Source organism: Misgurnus anguillicaudatus, chromosome 22, assembly GCF_027580225.2.
Source record: "Misgurnus anguillicaudatus chromosome 22, ASM2758022v2, whole genome shotgun sequence".
Lineage (NCBI taxonomy): Eukaryota > Metazoa > Chordata > Actinopteri > Cypriniformes > Cobitidae > Misgurnus > Misgurnus anguillicaudatus.
In genome coordinates, this window is record NC_073358.2 from 17,612,798 (window position 1) to 17,629,024 (window position 16,227).

General features: G+C 36.5%; 1 protein-coding gene across 1 annotated transcript in view; it reads right to left on the reverse strand.

Moving 5' to 3' along the window:
• adgrv1 (adhesion G protein-coupled receptor V1) overlaps window positions 1-16,227 on the reverse strand; it is a 1,080,612-nt gene that overhangs the window by 911,601 nt on the left and 152,784 nt on the right. The window contains 5 exon segments of the mRNA XM_073861135.1: window positions 4,939-5,268; window positions 13,536-13,806; window positions 14,148-14,710; window positions 14,849-14,962; window positions 15,114-15,218. Of these exon segments, the coding sequence (XP_073717236.1) occupies window positions 4,939-5,268; window positions 13,536-13,806; window positions 14,148-14,710; window positions 14,849-14,962; window positions 15,114-15,218 (1,383 nt within the window).

Genomic DNA, 16,227 nt, shown 5'->3' on the forward strand with positions numbered 1-16,227 from the left:
TAAAGATAAAAAATTAACAATGTCACACATTGTCTGAACAAGATATCTAAATGTTCTAATGACTGCATCTTATGGTAACATTACTGACATTAAGACAAAGAAATCACGTATATTTGTGTTTTTTATGAAATCGGAGCAGCAAAACATACAAGAAAACACTATGCAGAAAACATTTTCAATGCAGAAAACCACAGTGACAAAAACATCGTGGGCCCAATTTTAACGATCTGAAACACAAGTGCGAAGCGCAAAGCGCAAGTGACTTTGTGGGCGGATCTTGGGTGCTGTTGCTATTTTCCCGGCGGGAGAAATGCCTCTTGCATGAGGCGCAAATCAATAAGGGGTTGGTCTGAAGTAGGTTCATTATTCATAGGTGTGGTTTGGGCGTAACGTCAAATAAACCAATCAGAACGCTATCCAACATTCCCTTTAAACGCAAGGGCGCAAGTTCCATGGCGGGTTGTTATTATAATGACAGATTTACCAGGCGCACGCCAGGAGCGGTTCACAGCCGAGGAGACCGACGTTCTTGTAAGAGCAGTCAAAGACAAAGAAGTTGTTTTGTATGGGGATGGGACTTGGGAGAAACCCGCACAAATCAGCGTCGGTTAAACAGGCGTGAGAGGAAATATAGCCACAATTGTCTCATCAGTTGGCATCCGCTACAATGATCTCAGGAATCCCAAGCTTGCCAGCATAAATCGTGCACGGCGTGTAACGGGAGGTGGATCTGCCTCTACACATGACATGACGCCAGCAGAGGACATCGCTGCGTCCACCCTCACCGCTGAAAGGGTTTGGGGGCTTTGAAATCGGAAACGCAAGCAAGGTCCAACCCGAAAGTACACTTACAAATCAAGTTCATATACATTAAGGTTTCTTATGAAAACATTTTAATTATTATTTACATAAAATAAACGTAATACAGCCACACAACAAACTTATGAAAATATTTTAATCGTTATTTGCATGAGAATTTTTAAACACAGCCACACAATACATAAAAACTATCACCACAATGCTCACCACAATGATTTCCCTTATCTCATGTGTTAATATTTTTTATTGTAACAATTTATGATTTGCAAAAATAACTGTTGCATCTTTGTAGATTAGATAAGCAATGCGCGTTGTGCACGCTATACATTATGGTCAAGCATGCGCCCTTAAAATAGCATAATGAACTACGCGCAACGCGCCACTGACTTTAGACAATTTTTTTTTGTTAGTAGCGCAATTGTTTTTTGAAACTGCAAAATAGCATAAGAGATGGTTTGCGCCGGAACACGCCTCCTTTTTTGCGCTGAACCGGCTAGGGAGCACAAGTTCATTCCCTAGTTTGCCGACGTGCGTCTGTGGAGGGAAAAACCCGCTGTGCGCCGGTGCAAAATACGAAATGATACATGCGTAACTGACAAAGTCAATTGCGCTGGGTGCAAGATAGGGCCCTGTATCTACTAAAGCATAGTTTTTGTTAAAGTATACAATTATTGATGAACATGGATTGATTGTACAATCATTGTGACAAGTAAAAATAAAATTGATTAAAACTTTTGGCAAACTAAAACGAATAATGTTCACTGTCGTCTTTTGTGAACATGTCAAAAAATGAAAGATCTTAGCAGACATTGTATTTAAGTTTAGATTGGGTTTAGTGTGATATGAACATGAAAATCTGACAATTTTGGAAATACGTCTGTTTGCAAAAATTAGTGTGATAAGTAAAAATAAAATAAAATATTTGGAAAACTAAAAACGACTAATGTTTTATGATTTAGTGACGTCTTTTGTGAACATGTCAGAAATTAACCTGTTAACCTTAATTCTGTTTCTGAACCCCCCACAAAAAATGTCATAGACAAACTAAAATAGATACAGTTAACATATGTGAAATAGTTTTATGAAAAACTAAATGAAACTGGCCTTGGAGCAATGCACTGCAGATAAAGCCACAGGTCTGACCATGTTCTATTTTAAATATGAAATGATACCTCTAAAACTCTGTATTTTATTAAATGTTTTTTAGACCCATGTCATGTAAATCTAATGTTTGTTTATTTATATCTCACAAGCATCCTTTAAGTTTATTGTCCGTGTTTTTATGTTCCGTGTTTTAAACAGACTCATTAAATAAGTATCCGGATGAGTCATTAACAACTTTTAATCCGGGATATGGCTATCTATATGTTTATTCAATTATTATTATTATTATTATTATTAATTACTCACAAATTCTATTTAGTGTTTTATTCCCTCCTTTCTTTGATCAAAAGTCTCAATTTACTTTCGCTTTATTAAATGCGTTTACCTGAACCAGTCAAAATTATTTCTAAAAACATATCTCTAATATCTCCAGACAGCAGGTGTTTACAGAAAAGCTAGTATGTTAGCTAAGCACACTATCAAAACATGACAAATAAAGGGATTTATAATAAAACTCACTTTATAACATCAAAAGTCGAGTGCTTTATACAATCATGCGTGATCTGATGGGGCTTTGGCTCACGAAATGAGACAGAAAATAAAAAATTTTATGCAATTTTATTCTATTTATGCTGTAGCTTTGCTCAATTAGCATAGCATTATTAATATACAGTACTGTTATGAAAATACCAGACATAGCGTGAAAAACACAGATAAACCATATATAATCTTAATCGTGTTTATTATCTCCATGTTTCTAAACATCTTTATTTGTCTGTTATTGAACAAACCAGCGATCTCCGATCTGCACATCATAATAAGCTCTGGGCGGAGGGTCATAAATCATATTTTGACAGAAGGTGTCCCGCTATAACTACTTTTTGTGGGCACAAACTTAAGTGATATATAAATTAAGTGATATATGCTGTCCTTGCAGTTTAATTTTAAAGTGACACCATGTAATTTTTCAACCTTCATAATAAATTTTCAAGACCCTTGTGATAGTACATCGACTTTAAATAGGTTAAATGACATGTCTACCATAGCCTGACGGGGTCTGTATCACTTTTACTCGTATTTTAAAACTTAGGGTTTCTGGTAGTAACCAGAGCACAAAAAAACTTCAAAATTCGACTGCTTTACGGCATACGTCACTTCCTCCACACAATTTGTTTTTAACGTGAATTTTGCTGGAGGCTACTTAAGGAGTGTAGAGAGCAACTTCTATTATGTGACTCTGTGGCACCGTGTTAGTGTCACGGACCTATGACACGGGTGACCCGGGTTTGATTCCCCTTTAAGGCAATTTTTTAATATAAACTCTTGATTCATACATAAATGCGATGTTCTTTATAAATGACGGCGATTATCTTGCATATAGTTCCCTGTATTCAGATGCTGTGTTCACGTATTTACCTTTCTTTTACTGTGTCTATGGTATTTACATTACAATTCAGGATGCTATTGCAGTCAAACTTGCTCAAACTCACACAGTGTAAAACCAAACCCTATTCATTCACCAATCAGATCCGAGCGTTTCTCTCTTCTCTCTTCCTCATTTGCTGCGTTCCGCTGTCACTCGCGTGACGTATTACAAAGCGGCAGACTTAGGTCTGCTTGGATCACATCGGTTTACTTGGATTTGGAGCGAGAATTTTCACACAAAAGAGAGTAAAAACGAGCGCCATTGTAGAAAATCCTGGTGGCGAGGGAGGGAGAGACGACGCAACAATATTTGTTTAGAAAAAGGCAAGGAAATACTTCTGGTCGTTTCTCAATTGGAAGGCTGCAGCCTCCGGAGGTCAAATATGCAGGCTGCATATGTCATGAAGCCTGGTTTATTAAGGTAAACTGAGCATTACATTCGCAAGTCATAAGCATACTGCAACAATTTACGATAAACTAAGAATAATAGTCAACTTTATAATTGTTAATATTGTGAAATAAGACAGTCTTGATGACGTATGCAGCTTAGAAATACGACATCCGGAGGCTGCAACCTTCAGATTGGGAAATGGCTTCTGCCACGACGAGTTGTCTCAAAATGTTGATCGTTTAGCGTTTTAAATGTTTCGTTTTTAGTTTAGTTTTAAGGTTGGCCAGTTCCTTTCCTTTGCGACAGTGCTGCGGCACTTGTGGCCTCTAGGGGTGCAAGGCGTGAAAAATACATGTCTAGCACCCCCTAGTGGCCAAAAAGTTCCATGGTGTACCTTTAATAAAAGACAGTCAAATAAAACATATAGATGTATTTTGATCATTCATTACTGTTCCTTTTACTTGTGACTATGCTTGCTGTAAATGACAAGTTCTTAACTCTTTCGCCGCCAGCGTTTTTTATGATTTTCACAAAAGTTTAATGCCTTCCAGAAAATGTTCTTCTTTAAATATATAAACATACAATATACCAAATGAAAGAACAGAACCTCTGCTTTCACAAAAAAAAAAAACGTTTCATCCTACTTCAGTAGTTCTTTTATAATTAGCTTTTGAATATGGGTAGGTTTCTGCAAAAACACCACATTTTGAGCAAAAAGCAGAGATATTTCAATTTTTGTGACAGACTTTTCATAGAGATCCCATTCAGAGCGATCATTAAAACAGACACGGACATGCATAGCCGTTTGCCATAGGACAATCCTTCCGAGTTTAAAAAGTTGCGGAAGGGCGCCACCTGGTGGATAATAGCGGTATTGCGGAAAGCCGGAAATTCCTGTCATTGGCAGGCCAAACACAATCAATACTGACATTAATACGCACTTTATCCACCAGTCACACAAGCATAAAGGAATAAACAGCAATAATTCTCAGTATTGTCTGATTTACAAATAACTTTGAATGAACCTGCATCAAAACGGAGAAAAAAAGTGCTTTTAGTGGAAATATCAACTGAAAGAGCCTGTGTAGCATTTTATCAGCATATGCAGTTCTGTAAGAATAATACTGATAAACTTGCCTCTATCACTGTGCTCTTAGATGAGTTACAAGAAAATTACAATACAAATCACACCATCCTACCTGAATAAGGAAATGAGCCCCATTCTGAAGGAAGGCATCATTACGGATAGGTATGGTTAGTTGAGCCCTTGACTGGCCCGAACTGAACAGCAAACTGTTGACACTGGTACCATTCAGCACATCTGCCCTAGTTCGTGAGGAGTCCAGTTGTCTAGCAGGTATGTAAAGAGCAGTTAGGGTAAGTCGTACCTCACCCATGGTGCCCCCTTCTCTCAGGAAGCTAAGTGATAGGAATCTGCTCTCTGGTTGACTCTGAATACTTTGGTTCTCTTTTGGATGAAAGCTAAATTGACCATAGAAATCATCACTGTCTTGTATGTAGAACACCATCTGTGAAGAAAAACAAAATGTTGAGCGTATGGTAAATGATAAATCCTGTAACATTAACAAGATATATGCAATGATTCTGTTTCCGGTGGAAGGAACACTGGTGCATTTTGGCTGGCTGGATGAGTCACAGTAACGTCACCCTTTTGGAGTTTTGGAATATTCCTGGGGTTTTGCCAACACAAACGCAATGCTTTTTATCGTTGCATTACTACCTTTACTGTTGCATTGGCCAGAATCGTTTCACCTGCTGCTGGGTTCACAACTTGCCAGAAAACAAAGCTTCCATCACCGGGGTTCTCTATCCATGGCAGTCGAATGGCATCTGCGGGAACTGACTCTAATGCTCACATATAAGGCTCTTTTAGCACCTTATTATTTATCAGAACTCCTAAAAGTCTATAAACCAAGCTGTGCACTCTGCTCTTCTGATTTGGATCTTCTGACTGTTCCCTTAACCTTCTGATAGGGCTTTTTCCACATTTGCCCCAAAACTGTGGAACTGTGGAGGCTTGCCTGATTTTCCAAGGAAAAGCCTCTTCTCTCAGTGTTTTTGAAACTTCTCTTGAAACATATTATTTATATTATATAAAATATATTAGACTTGCTTAGGTAACTGTTTTTTGGTTTTGTTGTATATTCTTTATTTTTGTTGTTGCTCTTTTGCATTGGGTATTATGGTATTTACTGTTATTTTTTTCTTGGTTCTAACATGTAAAGAGCTTTGAGAAGTAACATTGAAAGGTGCAATATAAAATAAAGATTACTATTTTTATTATCCAGGCCTTGAACCGGTTCACGGAACGAAAACCAGAAACTTTTGATGTTTTGGAACAGAACTCCTGGGCCCGTATGTATAAAACATCTCAGAAATGCTCTTAAGAATAGTCTTAAGCTATGACTTAAGTGTCAAAAAATTCTTAGTAAGGAGTAGGACCAGTTTGAGAATAGAAGACTTTTATAAAGAAGCTGAAAGCAACTTTCAGTAAAGTGTAAGACTCATTCTTAAGTGCTGACTTAAGTGGTGCAAACTGAGGACTACAATGATTTCAACCTAAAATGGCCGCCCTTAACCTCTAAATCAGCCAATAGAAAGCCGGCAACGTTATACCGTCATAGCAGCATGTGACACCATACATTCATGAATCATGAAGACATTACAATTATATAAGTATTTAAATATTTTAATTTAAATTTACTTCAAAAAATGTTTAACAATATTACAAATAACCATTTTGCACCATTTTGATTACATTTTTAACATATTAATGAAATAGACAAACATAATGTTATTTAAAAAATTAAGATGATTAGTCACATTATTTTAATTTCACTGACAAGCTGTTTATAAGAAAATACTAAAGTTTGCAAACACTTAAAAAAATACTTTGATGATCAAGCCTCAACAAGATGATCAAGTTAAGTTGGTTTTCTCCACTTAAACACAATTGTAATTTTTGCCATCTTTGTCACTTTCACATTTGGCCTGCTCACTGCTAACATTGTTAACATTATGTTTTGGGTCAGGAATGTATACTCTAATATCACTTTACATGTTATAGTGTCACTGCAATCTTGTAGATACTTCACATTTTATTGTAGATTTTATTTACATTTTATGGTATTTTATTTACCTATCATAAACTGTAAAATGTAAAAGTGGCTCTACTTAAAAACTTACTTCAATTATTATTCAAATTTATATATATTTAAGTATATACCATTGCTGTCTTGATAATCCCATAATAATTCTTGGTACTGTGCAAGCACTTGAATATGTTTTTAACTAATATACATCTTATCATGCGCATAATTTGCACGGGGGTTACGGGGGAAAAATCCAGCGCAAAAATCAAATCCAGATAATTTAACCCCCCCCCCAATATCATCACATCATTCAGATTAAAATAAGTATGAAATATTCCGAATGAACACTTTTGTTCGTTTTCGTCATTAATTTCATTTGCCAGCAATAAAGATATAATTATATTTCAAATTATCTGTAATGTTCCCCCTCATAAACTCATAATTACTCCCGCTCGCATTTAAATGACAGCAGAGACTCGCCCATTGTCTCGGCAGACCACCCCTCACAGTATTCAGGACAGAAGCGATCGAAAGTGGACAAAAAAGACGGATTTAGATACCAGGTGTAAACGTGATGTGTTTCTCTCGTCCACATGTAATCTGATCGATGAAAACACACCTAATACCAAGTGTAAACAGCGCCCAGGTTGACACAGCAGAGGCTGAACCATGTTGCAGTTTGTCACATCCATCAGGACAAATTGGACCTCTTAACCAGTGTGGGGAGTAATGCATTACAAAATATAATACATTACAGTAATATATTAGTTTTTGCTGTAACGCAGTAATATAACAGATTACTAATAACATTTTGGTAATATTTTACTCGTTACAGTCTTAGTAACGAGCGCATTACAACAATGCATTTCAAAATTAGACCGTAGGCTATTATTTTTATTTTTTTATTTTTGACCAATGCGCGCGACCAGCATCCACACATGAAAAAGCTGCGTGTAAAATAGGCTGCGTCCCAAACCGCATACGTCCATACTATATAGTGGGCGAAAAGCACTACCCAGATAGCAAAAAATATCCGCAGGACTTCTTTTTGCCGCCAGCCCTAAGCTGTCGGCTATAGGTGCATTTTAACTTTCACATTTGAGCGGTTATAAAATCATAATAGCCTATATATGTGAATTATATCAAATAGGATAGTTGTTTTGCTCCAAAGCAAAGATATGTAAGTTATGTTTATACGAATGTGTTTTCAGTTAGTTTCCTTTTTTTACACCCTGAGTTCAAGCATGTTTCACATGCATCTAAAGCCAGTAAGGTTTATAACAGATTCTTGAAGTTTTAGGAAATTACATTTAAATTACTTTTAAACTCTGAAGCGATTATACAGTAATATATGTAAAATATATTGAATTATTTTATCACTTAGGTGAACATTTGTACATGTCTTTGATTTATGCACTTGACTGGAAATTTCCTTTATGTCTTTCATTATTTTCCAACATCAATTTTTATTTTTTTTTACCTTTTACATGTACAAGGATTATTTTGCGATTGCGACCTGTACAAATTAATTGAGAGAAAAAAGAAAGTGTTAAAGCACAAACAGTGAAGTACCGCCACCGGTCGACAGGGGCAGCACTTAAAAAAGACGGAAGAATTGTAAACCGGAAGATAACGTGTCCTCCCAGAGAGCACTCGTCGTCACACATTTCAGTGTTTGAAGAGAGGATCAAGATACAGATTTAAGACAAAAGTCATCAATTACAATCGTTTAAATAAGTACATGTTTCATTTTTGTGTAACGCAAGATTATGTTCATGTATAGAAGTTGTTTAAGTTAAATTACTTCTTTTGTCTGAACAAGTATGCTCCCCTAGCTAAAGTGGCTAGCAAGTGGAAGCGAACACATGCTGTTTTGCCTTTGTTAAAGTACAGCCGGAGGTTAAGCAAAGTTCTAGTTCTTTTATTTTTTATTTAAAAGTTGTTAGTAAAAAGTTGTTAGTAAGACTATGTTTGCTCTATGCTGCTTATCCAGTAACTGAAGTTGTATTAACAATGTAGTTTTATTCATATTTTCTTGCAGATAGCTTGCCCAGAGCACAACATCTCGTGCACAGCATGGTAGCCTAATTATTTTCATCTTAGAGCTGACCTCTAAATTATTAACAATTGTTGTAAATGTTCTAATTTGCTTGTAATGTTTTTTTTAAAACTAGAATTTATTTGGAAACCTGTATGTTCTTTAGTACTATTTTATTTTTCAGTTATTTATATTTTAGTGCTCTTACACATCTTAGTTCAATGACTGTTAATGTACTTTGAAATGTAGAATAAAAACTCCAAATGAGAATTTGTCTGATTTGATCAATCATTATTTTTGATAAACTGCATACTAGAAATAGGTATATATTGTAATATATATACAATAAACGGCGGCAAATCGCTCGAAAATAGCGTTTGCCTCCGACGGGCCGCGAAAGAGCCGCCTTCAATATAAAGGTGGCCGAACGGCGGTTGAAGGCGGTAGACAGCCGGCTGCCACTTTTAAAAAGCGGCTGCCGCCGGCGGGCCACCGTCAAACGTGTTTGCGATTACGCCTTTATGACGCTTCTACTGTCTCCAGAGCACCGCCGGTGGTCCACCGACTCATTGCTATCTTTTGCTATCTGGGCTACTTCTCGTACTCTTTGCCTACTATATAGTATGGAAGTAGGCGGGTTGGGACGCAGCGTATGTCTGTTTCCACGTGCTGAATGCAACCTGTTTATTTTTACTTTAACTTTGCATTTGAAATTTGATTTGGACGCGGTGCGCGTCAAATATAGACATGTTTCTTAAAGAGCCGAATCTGGGAAGTCCGCGGCTGTATACCATTGACTAAAGTAGTCGCAATCAGGTCCGGTAGCGCCACACACGCATAATTTTGCGAATAAGAGCACTAAGTAAAAGCAACAGAAAGTTTCTTTCGGTCTCCAATGCTGCTTGAACTTCAGAAGTAAAGAGACTTTTAGAAATCTTGCCAGTAAAATCCATATCACACCAGCAATGACAAGGTAAGCTTTACAGTCCATATATTAATAGATTGCTAGGCTATTCCTATGCTATCTACAGTTTTATTACAAACAGCAACCTAAACTACAACATAACATTAGTGTAGACTTAAACATGGTTATCTAAATAGTACATTTAAACATCACTGTTTAAAGTTTTTACCAGCCTTTGTATGGGAGCCTATTCATTGTTTGGCAAAAAGCAGTGTTCCTCTGTTTGTCTGTTTTATTAAGCAATTATATGTTAGCCTACATGTAATCCTTATATTGGACTGAAATGAGCTGTATTCCTTGAATTCCTTGTATTAATTTTTTTTCTATGTTTATGATTCTGACCGTGATTGTTACTGTATTTTGCCATAAGTCTTCACTGTGCCTATTCAAAGCTCGAGGGCCAACACATAACTTCTAGATTTATAAGCAGCAACAAACTACATTTTAACATTTTATAATGCCTAGTCATACTTCTGTTCTTTTGATGAAAGTAACTCAAAAGTAACGCAAAAGTAGTGTAACTCATTACAGTTCAGAGTCAGTAATATTGTAATGTAACTAATTACTTTCAAATGACAGTAATTTGTAATATATAATGTATTACACTTTGGAAGTAACTTGCCCAACACTGCTCTTAACTAAAGTCAGTGTGTGCACAGTTAATTTCTTTTACACTGAGACGTAAACAGGTGTTTGGTGTTTTTATCTGAATGGTATGTGTGTTAAGGTGCAGCCTAATATGTTGTAACATACCTTAAATGTGATTAACAGATAGGCCTTCTTTTACATGCTTTTGTTTAGATTTTTGTTAGTGCATGGTGAGTTTTGGTGATGCCCAACAACAATATGTGAAATCTGTTCTGAATAAAGGTGCCACCCTGTATTGTGTAATGTATTGAGAGTTGAATTGTTCATAATACATTTGCTGCATGTAGGTGCCAATACAGTGATTCAATTGACTAATCTTTAAGTTCTTGTTGATTTTTTGATAAAATATTGAATAAACAAAAAATGTGGAAACTGCCACCGCTGGCTAGTGCTTAAACACCTAATTTAACTACTGTGTCATTATGGCATAAATAGTCAAGTGAACAGCTGCATTTACGTTAAGTAGTCTAAATCAGTAAAAGTATCACAATGTATTTGTACTACAGGAACGGCAAATTAGCATGTTACCCACAAGAAAATGATTCAATAAATAAATAAATATGCCGCAAGCTTAACCCCCCCCCCAATGGTAGACCCAAAGTTACGCCCTTGCATCTTATACTGTATATTATATTGTGTAATATAATATACATTGTATAAAAACCCAATACTCTATATTTCATGTTATATTAATTCCTATCTACTGTCTATGTACTACTAACATGTATTTATTGTACATTTTCTGCTCTGCAACAATGTTACAATACATTTTTTCATTAGTGCTATGGAAATACATTTGAATTAAAGTAATTCTAACAAATTCTTTGTTGTAAAGTGCATGATCTCCGCCTCTCTGCTCTCCTCTTGTTACTCTTAACTAGGTTAAGAGACCTCTCCAGCTCTTTTAAATAATTTAGGAGCTGAGACCTAGTCTTACCACTTTAGAGGCTTTATAAATCAAACTTATTCTTAAGTCTAGAAATAAGAGTAAAATGACGTCATTCTTAGAATTTGGACACACTTAAGACTAAAATTTTACTCTGAGCTGCTTTATACATACGGGCCCTGATGTATAAACTTGAGAGAGAGTTGCACTACTGTGTCTCATACAACTGTAGTCCATTAAAATACATTTGGCGAATAAAGAATTGAAAAACAACGTAATTTTCACTTTATATGGAGCCTCTATTTATGCTGCATTTGGAATTCGTCCACCGTCTGTGTTTAAGTGCACTGAAAAGTACATACATGGAGGGACACGTTTCAAAAAGCAAGCAAACAATCTTTCTGTTCTTGACAGGACACATACAAACAAAATGATCTCGAAATACCACACAGTATTATTTTTCTAATAAAAACATTTGTTTAAGTTGTTTGCCAATAAACAACATGGCAGAAATTGTCCTTGTCTTAATTCATGTATAATGCTGAAACATGTCAGAATTACATTTATGCCGCTTACATAATGTAGACTTTTTTAATGTTTGATGACAAGATCAGATCAGTCTACTTATTTGTATGTCCCACAGCTGACATGGAACGTTATTAACCGGTTCGGGAACTTAATTTTTTTGTTCTAACCAGTTCAGAAACTTCAATTTTAGAGTTAAACTGAAAACCAGAAACGGTAAAATACTGTTTATGTTCGGAACGAAGCAATTGGGAAAAAATCTGATTCAAAGCCCTGATTTTTATTATTATGATAAAAGAAGGGACTTTTTCTGCTTGCAAACTGAGGGATGACCCATAATTATCGCTGGATATTGACAGTATATCACAGATGCTAACAGAGCTTAACTTCTGAAAATTCCTTTAATATTCATTACCACCTTTAAGCTAGAAGTATAGATCCGTTTTTGCGAATGTGCGAGGGTCTGCGTACAGTGTACATAACACACATTTTGTCATCAGAATAGTACAGGCTCAGAAGAATGTACTATGTAGCCCAGAAGAGGCATTGCATTTTGTCGCAATAAACATGCTTCAAACATCTGTGTACACGTATGAGTCAAATAAACTACACTTTGCAATGCTGTGCTTTCAACCATGCTTGTACGTTTGAGTAAACGTAAAAACAAACAAACTATACTTCAGACTTGAGAGGTAACTAATCTTAGTAAGCCTTTCCCTTTTATTAGACCTCACTAGAATGCATTCAACTAGTACTTTATAACCCTTTAATTTACCCAAGCCTTGTTTCACTGGGCAGATTATCTATCTCATAATTTCCCATATTGCAATTTGGGATTTTTTTTCAGTATTTAGGGACAGTTGACATTTATAAGCCAATTAGTCTTCACATGGTGCAGAATCAATTGCTTTTTAACATATTATGCACAACAGATCTCCAACAGAGCTACCACACTCATGCTCGCACTTATGTCAGAACTGATAGGTTACCACATAAACAAAGGTCAGATTGATCCACTGTTTTCATAATAATCATAAGTGCAACAGACAAAGAAAACATGACACACACTACCACCAACTTTATTTTGTGTTGGGACCACATGGAGGACACCAAGTGACACTTGATGACACACTATGTGACAGGCTGACATGTTTCTGAGTTTAAGCCACATCTGCTTAAACATCTGCACAAGTGCTGCCCAGATGAAAACTACAGGAACCAGCTCTGATCTGTGTACTTCCTCCTGACAGGACGTCTGAGCCAAAGCAAAATTAAGATGAACCGCTTTGTAAAATAATTTCCGTGGATATTTGACAACAAATCTCCCAATGACTATTTTTCATAGTGTGAAATGAACCATAAAGGTCTAGAATATCCTCAACGCTGGTTACATTTCAACATGAAACATGAATAATACAATTTTTCTTCCAAAAAATTAAAGGGGAGCTTTAGAGTTGTCTTCACCATCAAATCACACAGTCATTTATAACCAAATCCACACCAGAACTGAATCATAACCAAACTATGATTTGCCATCCAATCATATTCTCTAAATACGTTAGCTAAAATAAAACAAAGCCAGAAATCTAACATCAAATCAAAAGGCAATGCCAATCACTCACCTCCATAGGTTCATCAACTTCAGCTCCTCCTTGTACAGAGTTTGGGATCAGTCTAAAGAGAAAGGCCTCAGCCTCTTCAGGAAGGTTGTCCTGAGTGATGTTTAATGGAAGTACAGCACTCGTTTGACCCTCGGCAAACCTCAATGTACCCGAGGTGGGGTTTAGGTCTGCAGAGACAAGAGTCCTATCCATGGAGTTTCTTGTAATATTCCATTTAACTGAAACAGCCCCATGAGTTCCTCCATTCCTCACGATGATGATGCCCTTAAATCTAACACAGAAAAATGATGAACAATATTGCAGAAAGAACTTGAACTTAATCTGTGGTGAAATTAGACCGGTATGAAAAAGATCAAATTACTAGAGATACAGAGAGATACAGTAACGCTCAACACCTGACACAATATTTTGGACCATTTGCTAATGTTATTGGCTTAAGGATCTTCAGCTAATGAATCACTGTAATGTGTATTTAGAACTTTTTGTATTTCCACATGGTTCCACAAAGAGACATTGGTTCACGCAACTAATCAAATAATGACCTAATGTTTCAATAATGCTTAGCATATGCATAGTATTGCTAGAACCTTACCACCCTAAAAGTCTACTCACATTTGGGTCAGGTCTTCATTGATGATAAGTGATTGTGTGGGATAAGGACTGATTGACAAAACTCCATGAGGCTTATCATTAGGCTCAATGGTAATTTGAACCATACTTGGAATCAACAGCACTGCATCACCCAAAAGTGTATCTTCTAGAAGAACCACTTGGAATGACTCTGCGATTTCTGGAATGCTGTCATCTCTAATGTTGAATCTGAGATCTGTTTCATGAACCCCTGGAAGAAAAACAACCATCCTTTCCGCCTGTAGATCCACAAAATCGGACATCGGTGTTGCACTGGCCTCCCCACTGCCTGTAATGACTGCATAGGCTAAAGAAACTGTTCTATCATCAGAACCAATCAGAAGACCATCCTCGGTTCTACCACGTGTTACCGTTAGAGAGATAACACCAACATTCTCCGGTACAATGAGAGTGGGCTTGGAGAACCTGACTGGAGCATCATTACGGGAGATCTTGATTTGCACACTGCTTCTGTTTGGTTTGAGCAAAGCTCCACCAGCTGCTTCTGTCAACTGCACAGTGAAGATCTCATCATCTTCTGGAATCTAGTGATTACATTGAGGTAAAAAATAAGTCAAACAGTAATGCAAATTATTCTTCAACCCACAGTTCATGTCATTGATGTTTCATTCTGCTGTTATTATTAATAAATGTTATATATTGTCTATGCATGGTGAAAATACCTTGTCATCTTGTACCATGATGCTGAAAACTACAACAGCATGACCAGAAGGAATAGTGATGTTCCCCATTCCTGGACTGAGATCTTCACTAGCAGAGTTTGGGCCTCCAAAAATCTATGAACCAGAAAAAAAACACATATATTCGCACAAAGAATTTAAAAAATAATATACAGTAGGCTCATATGTCAAAAACAAAAAAAAATTTAAACTGTTCACATCCAATTATTGCTACCGTACCAATAACAAATTGGTTGGTGTTACTCACCTCAAAGTTAACTGTCACAGTTCCATAAGTGCCTTTCTCTCTGAGGAGTGTTAGGGGCACAAACTGACTCCTACCTCTTGGCTCCTCCACAGTAATGAGGGTGGTCTAAACATAAACAAATACTATTCACTGCTATAGACAGTTTCAGCAATAACAACATAACCAAACCGCTTTCGTGGCCCAAACTTAACTTCTGGTAAACTTCCACAAAATAATCAAGTCCCTCTAGAGTAGATTGATAACAACCAAAATAAATACCAAGTTAATTTCTTTAGTTCAAATCATAGTTAAAGTGTTTCAACTACTATAACAACATTTTTGTGTAAAATTAATGTATACAATGTTAAATGCAGATCTGCTGCCAAAACCTCCCTTCACACAGCGGTGATGCTCACTGTCTCCCCTCATCTGTAGGATACCGAAACCTTTTTTTGACAAGTTGTTTGTCCAAGAGCTCAGTTTACCCCATACCCAGGCCGATAAAGAAACACGGACCATACATTAATTTTCGGGCCAGGTGCCTAACCGCGACAATGCATGTGTGTCAGATGAAACCATCTGTAAAATCAGCTATCCAGTGAAAGCAGTTATAACAACACAGGCCTTATATTCCTTACTTGTAGAAACAGAATTACAAATTAGGGGCATCATGCAATGATATAAACAATTGACTAATGATTCTTTAAAACCAAATTTAGTGACATTGTTCAGAAGTTTAATTTCACAAAAACATTTATACCAAAAACACCAACCAACATATAGTTTCATAAAAACCAATAGGAAACAACATTATGTGGCGGTTTCCCAGACATGGCTTATCCTGGTCCCAGACTAAAATCCATGTTTGAGCTGCCTTTATTTAGAAACATCTTGCACTGATCTTAAAATAAATCAGTGCCATTGTTTGGTCTCAAAATACATACCAGTATTGTTTTTTGTAAGATTTGTTCGTAAAAACGACTTACATTTTTAAAAATAACTAAGGCCTAGTCCTGCATTAATCTAAACCCTGTCTGGGAAACTGCCTCTATATGATTAGTAGTTAAAGGTTCCGTAGACGATGCATTGACCACATTGCTGCAATACGTCAATGAGTCTGCCATGTTGGACACGG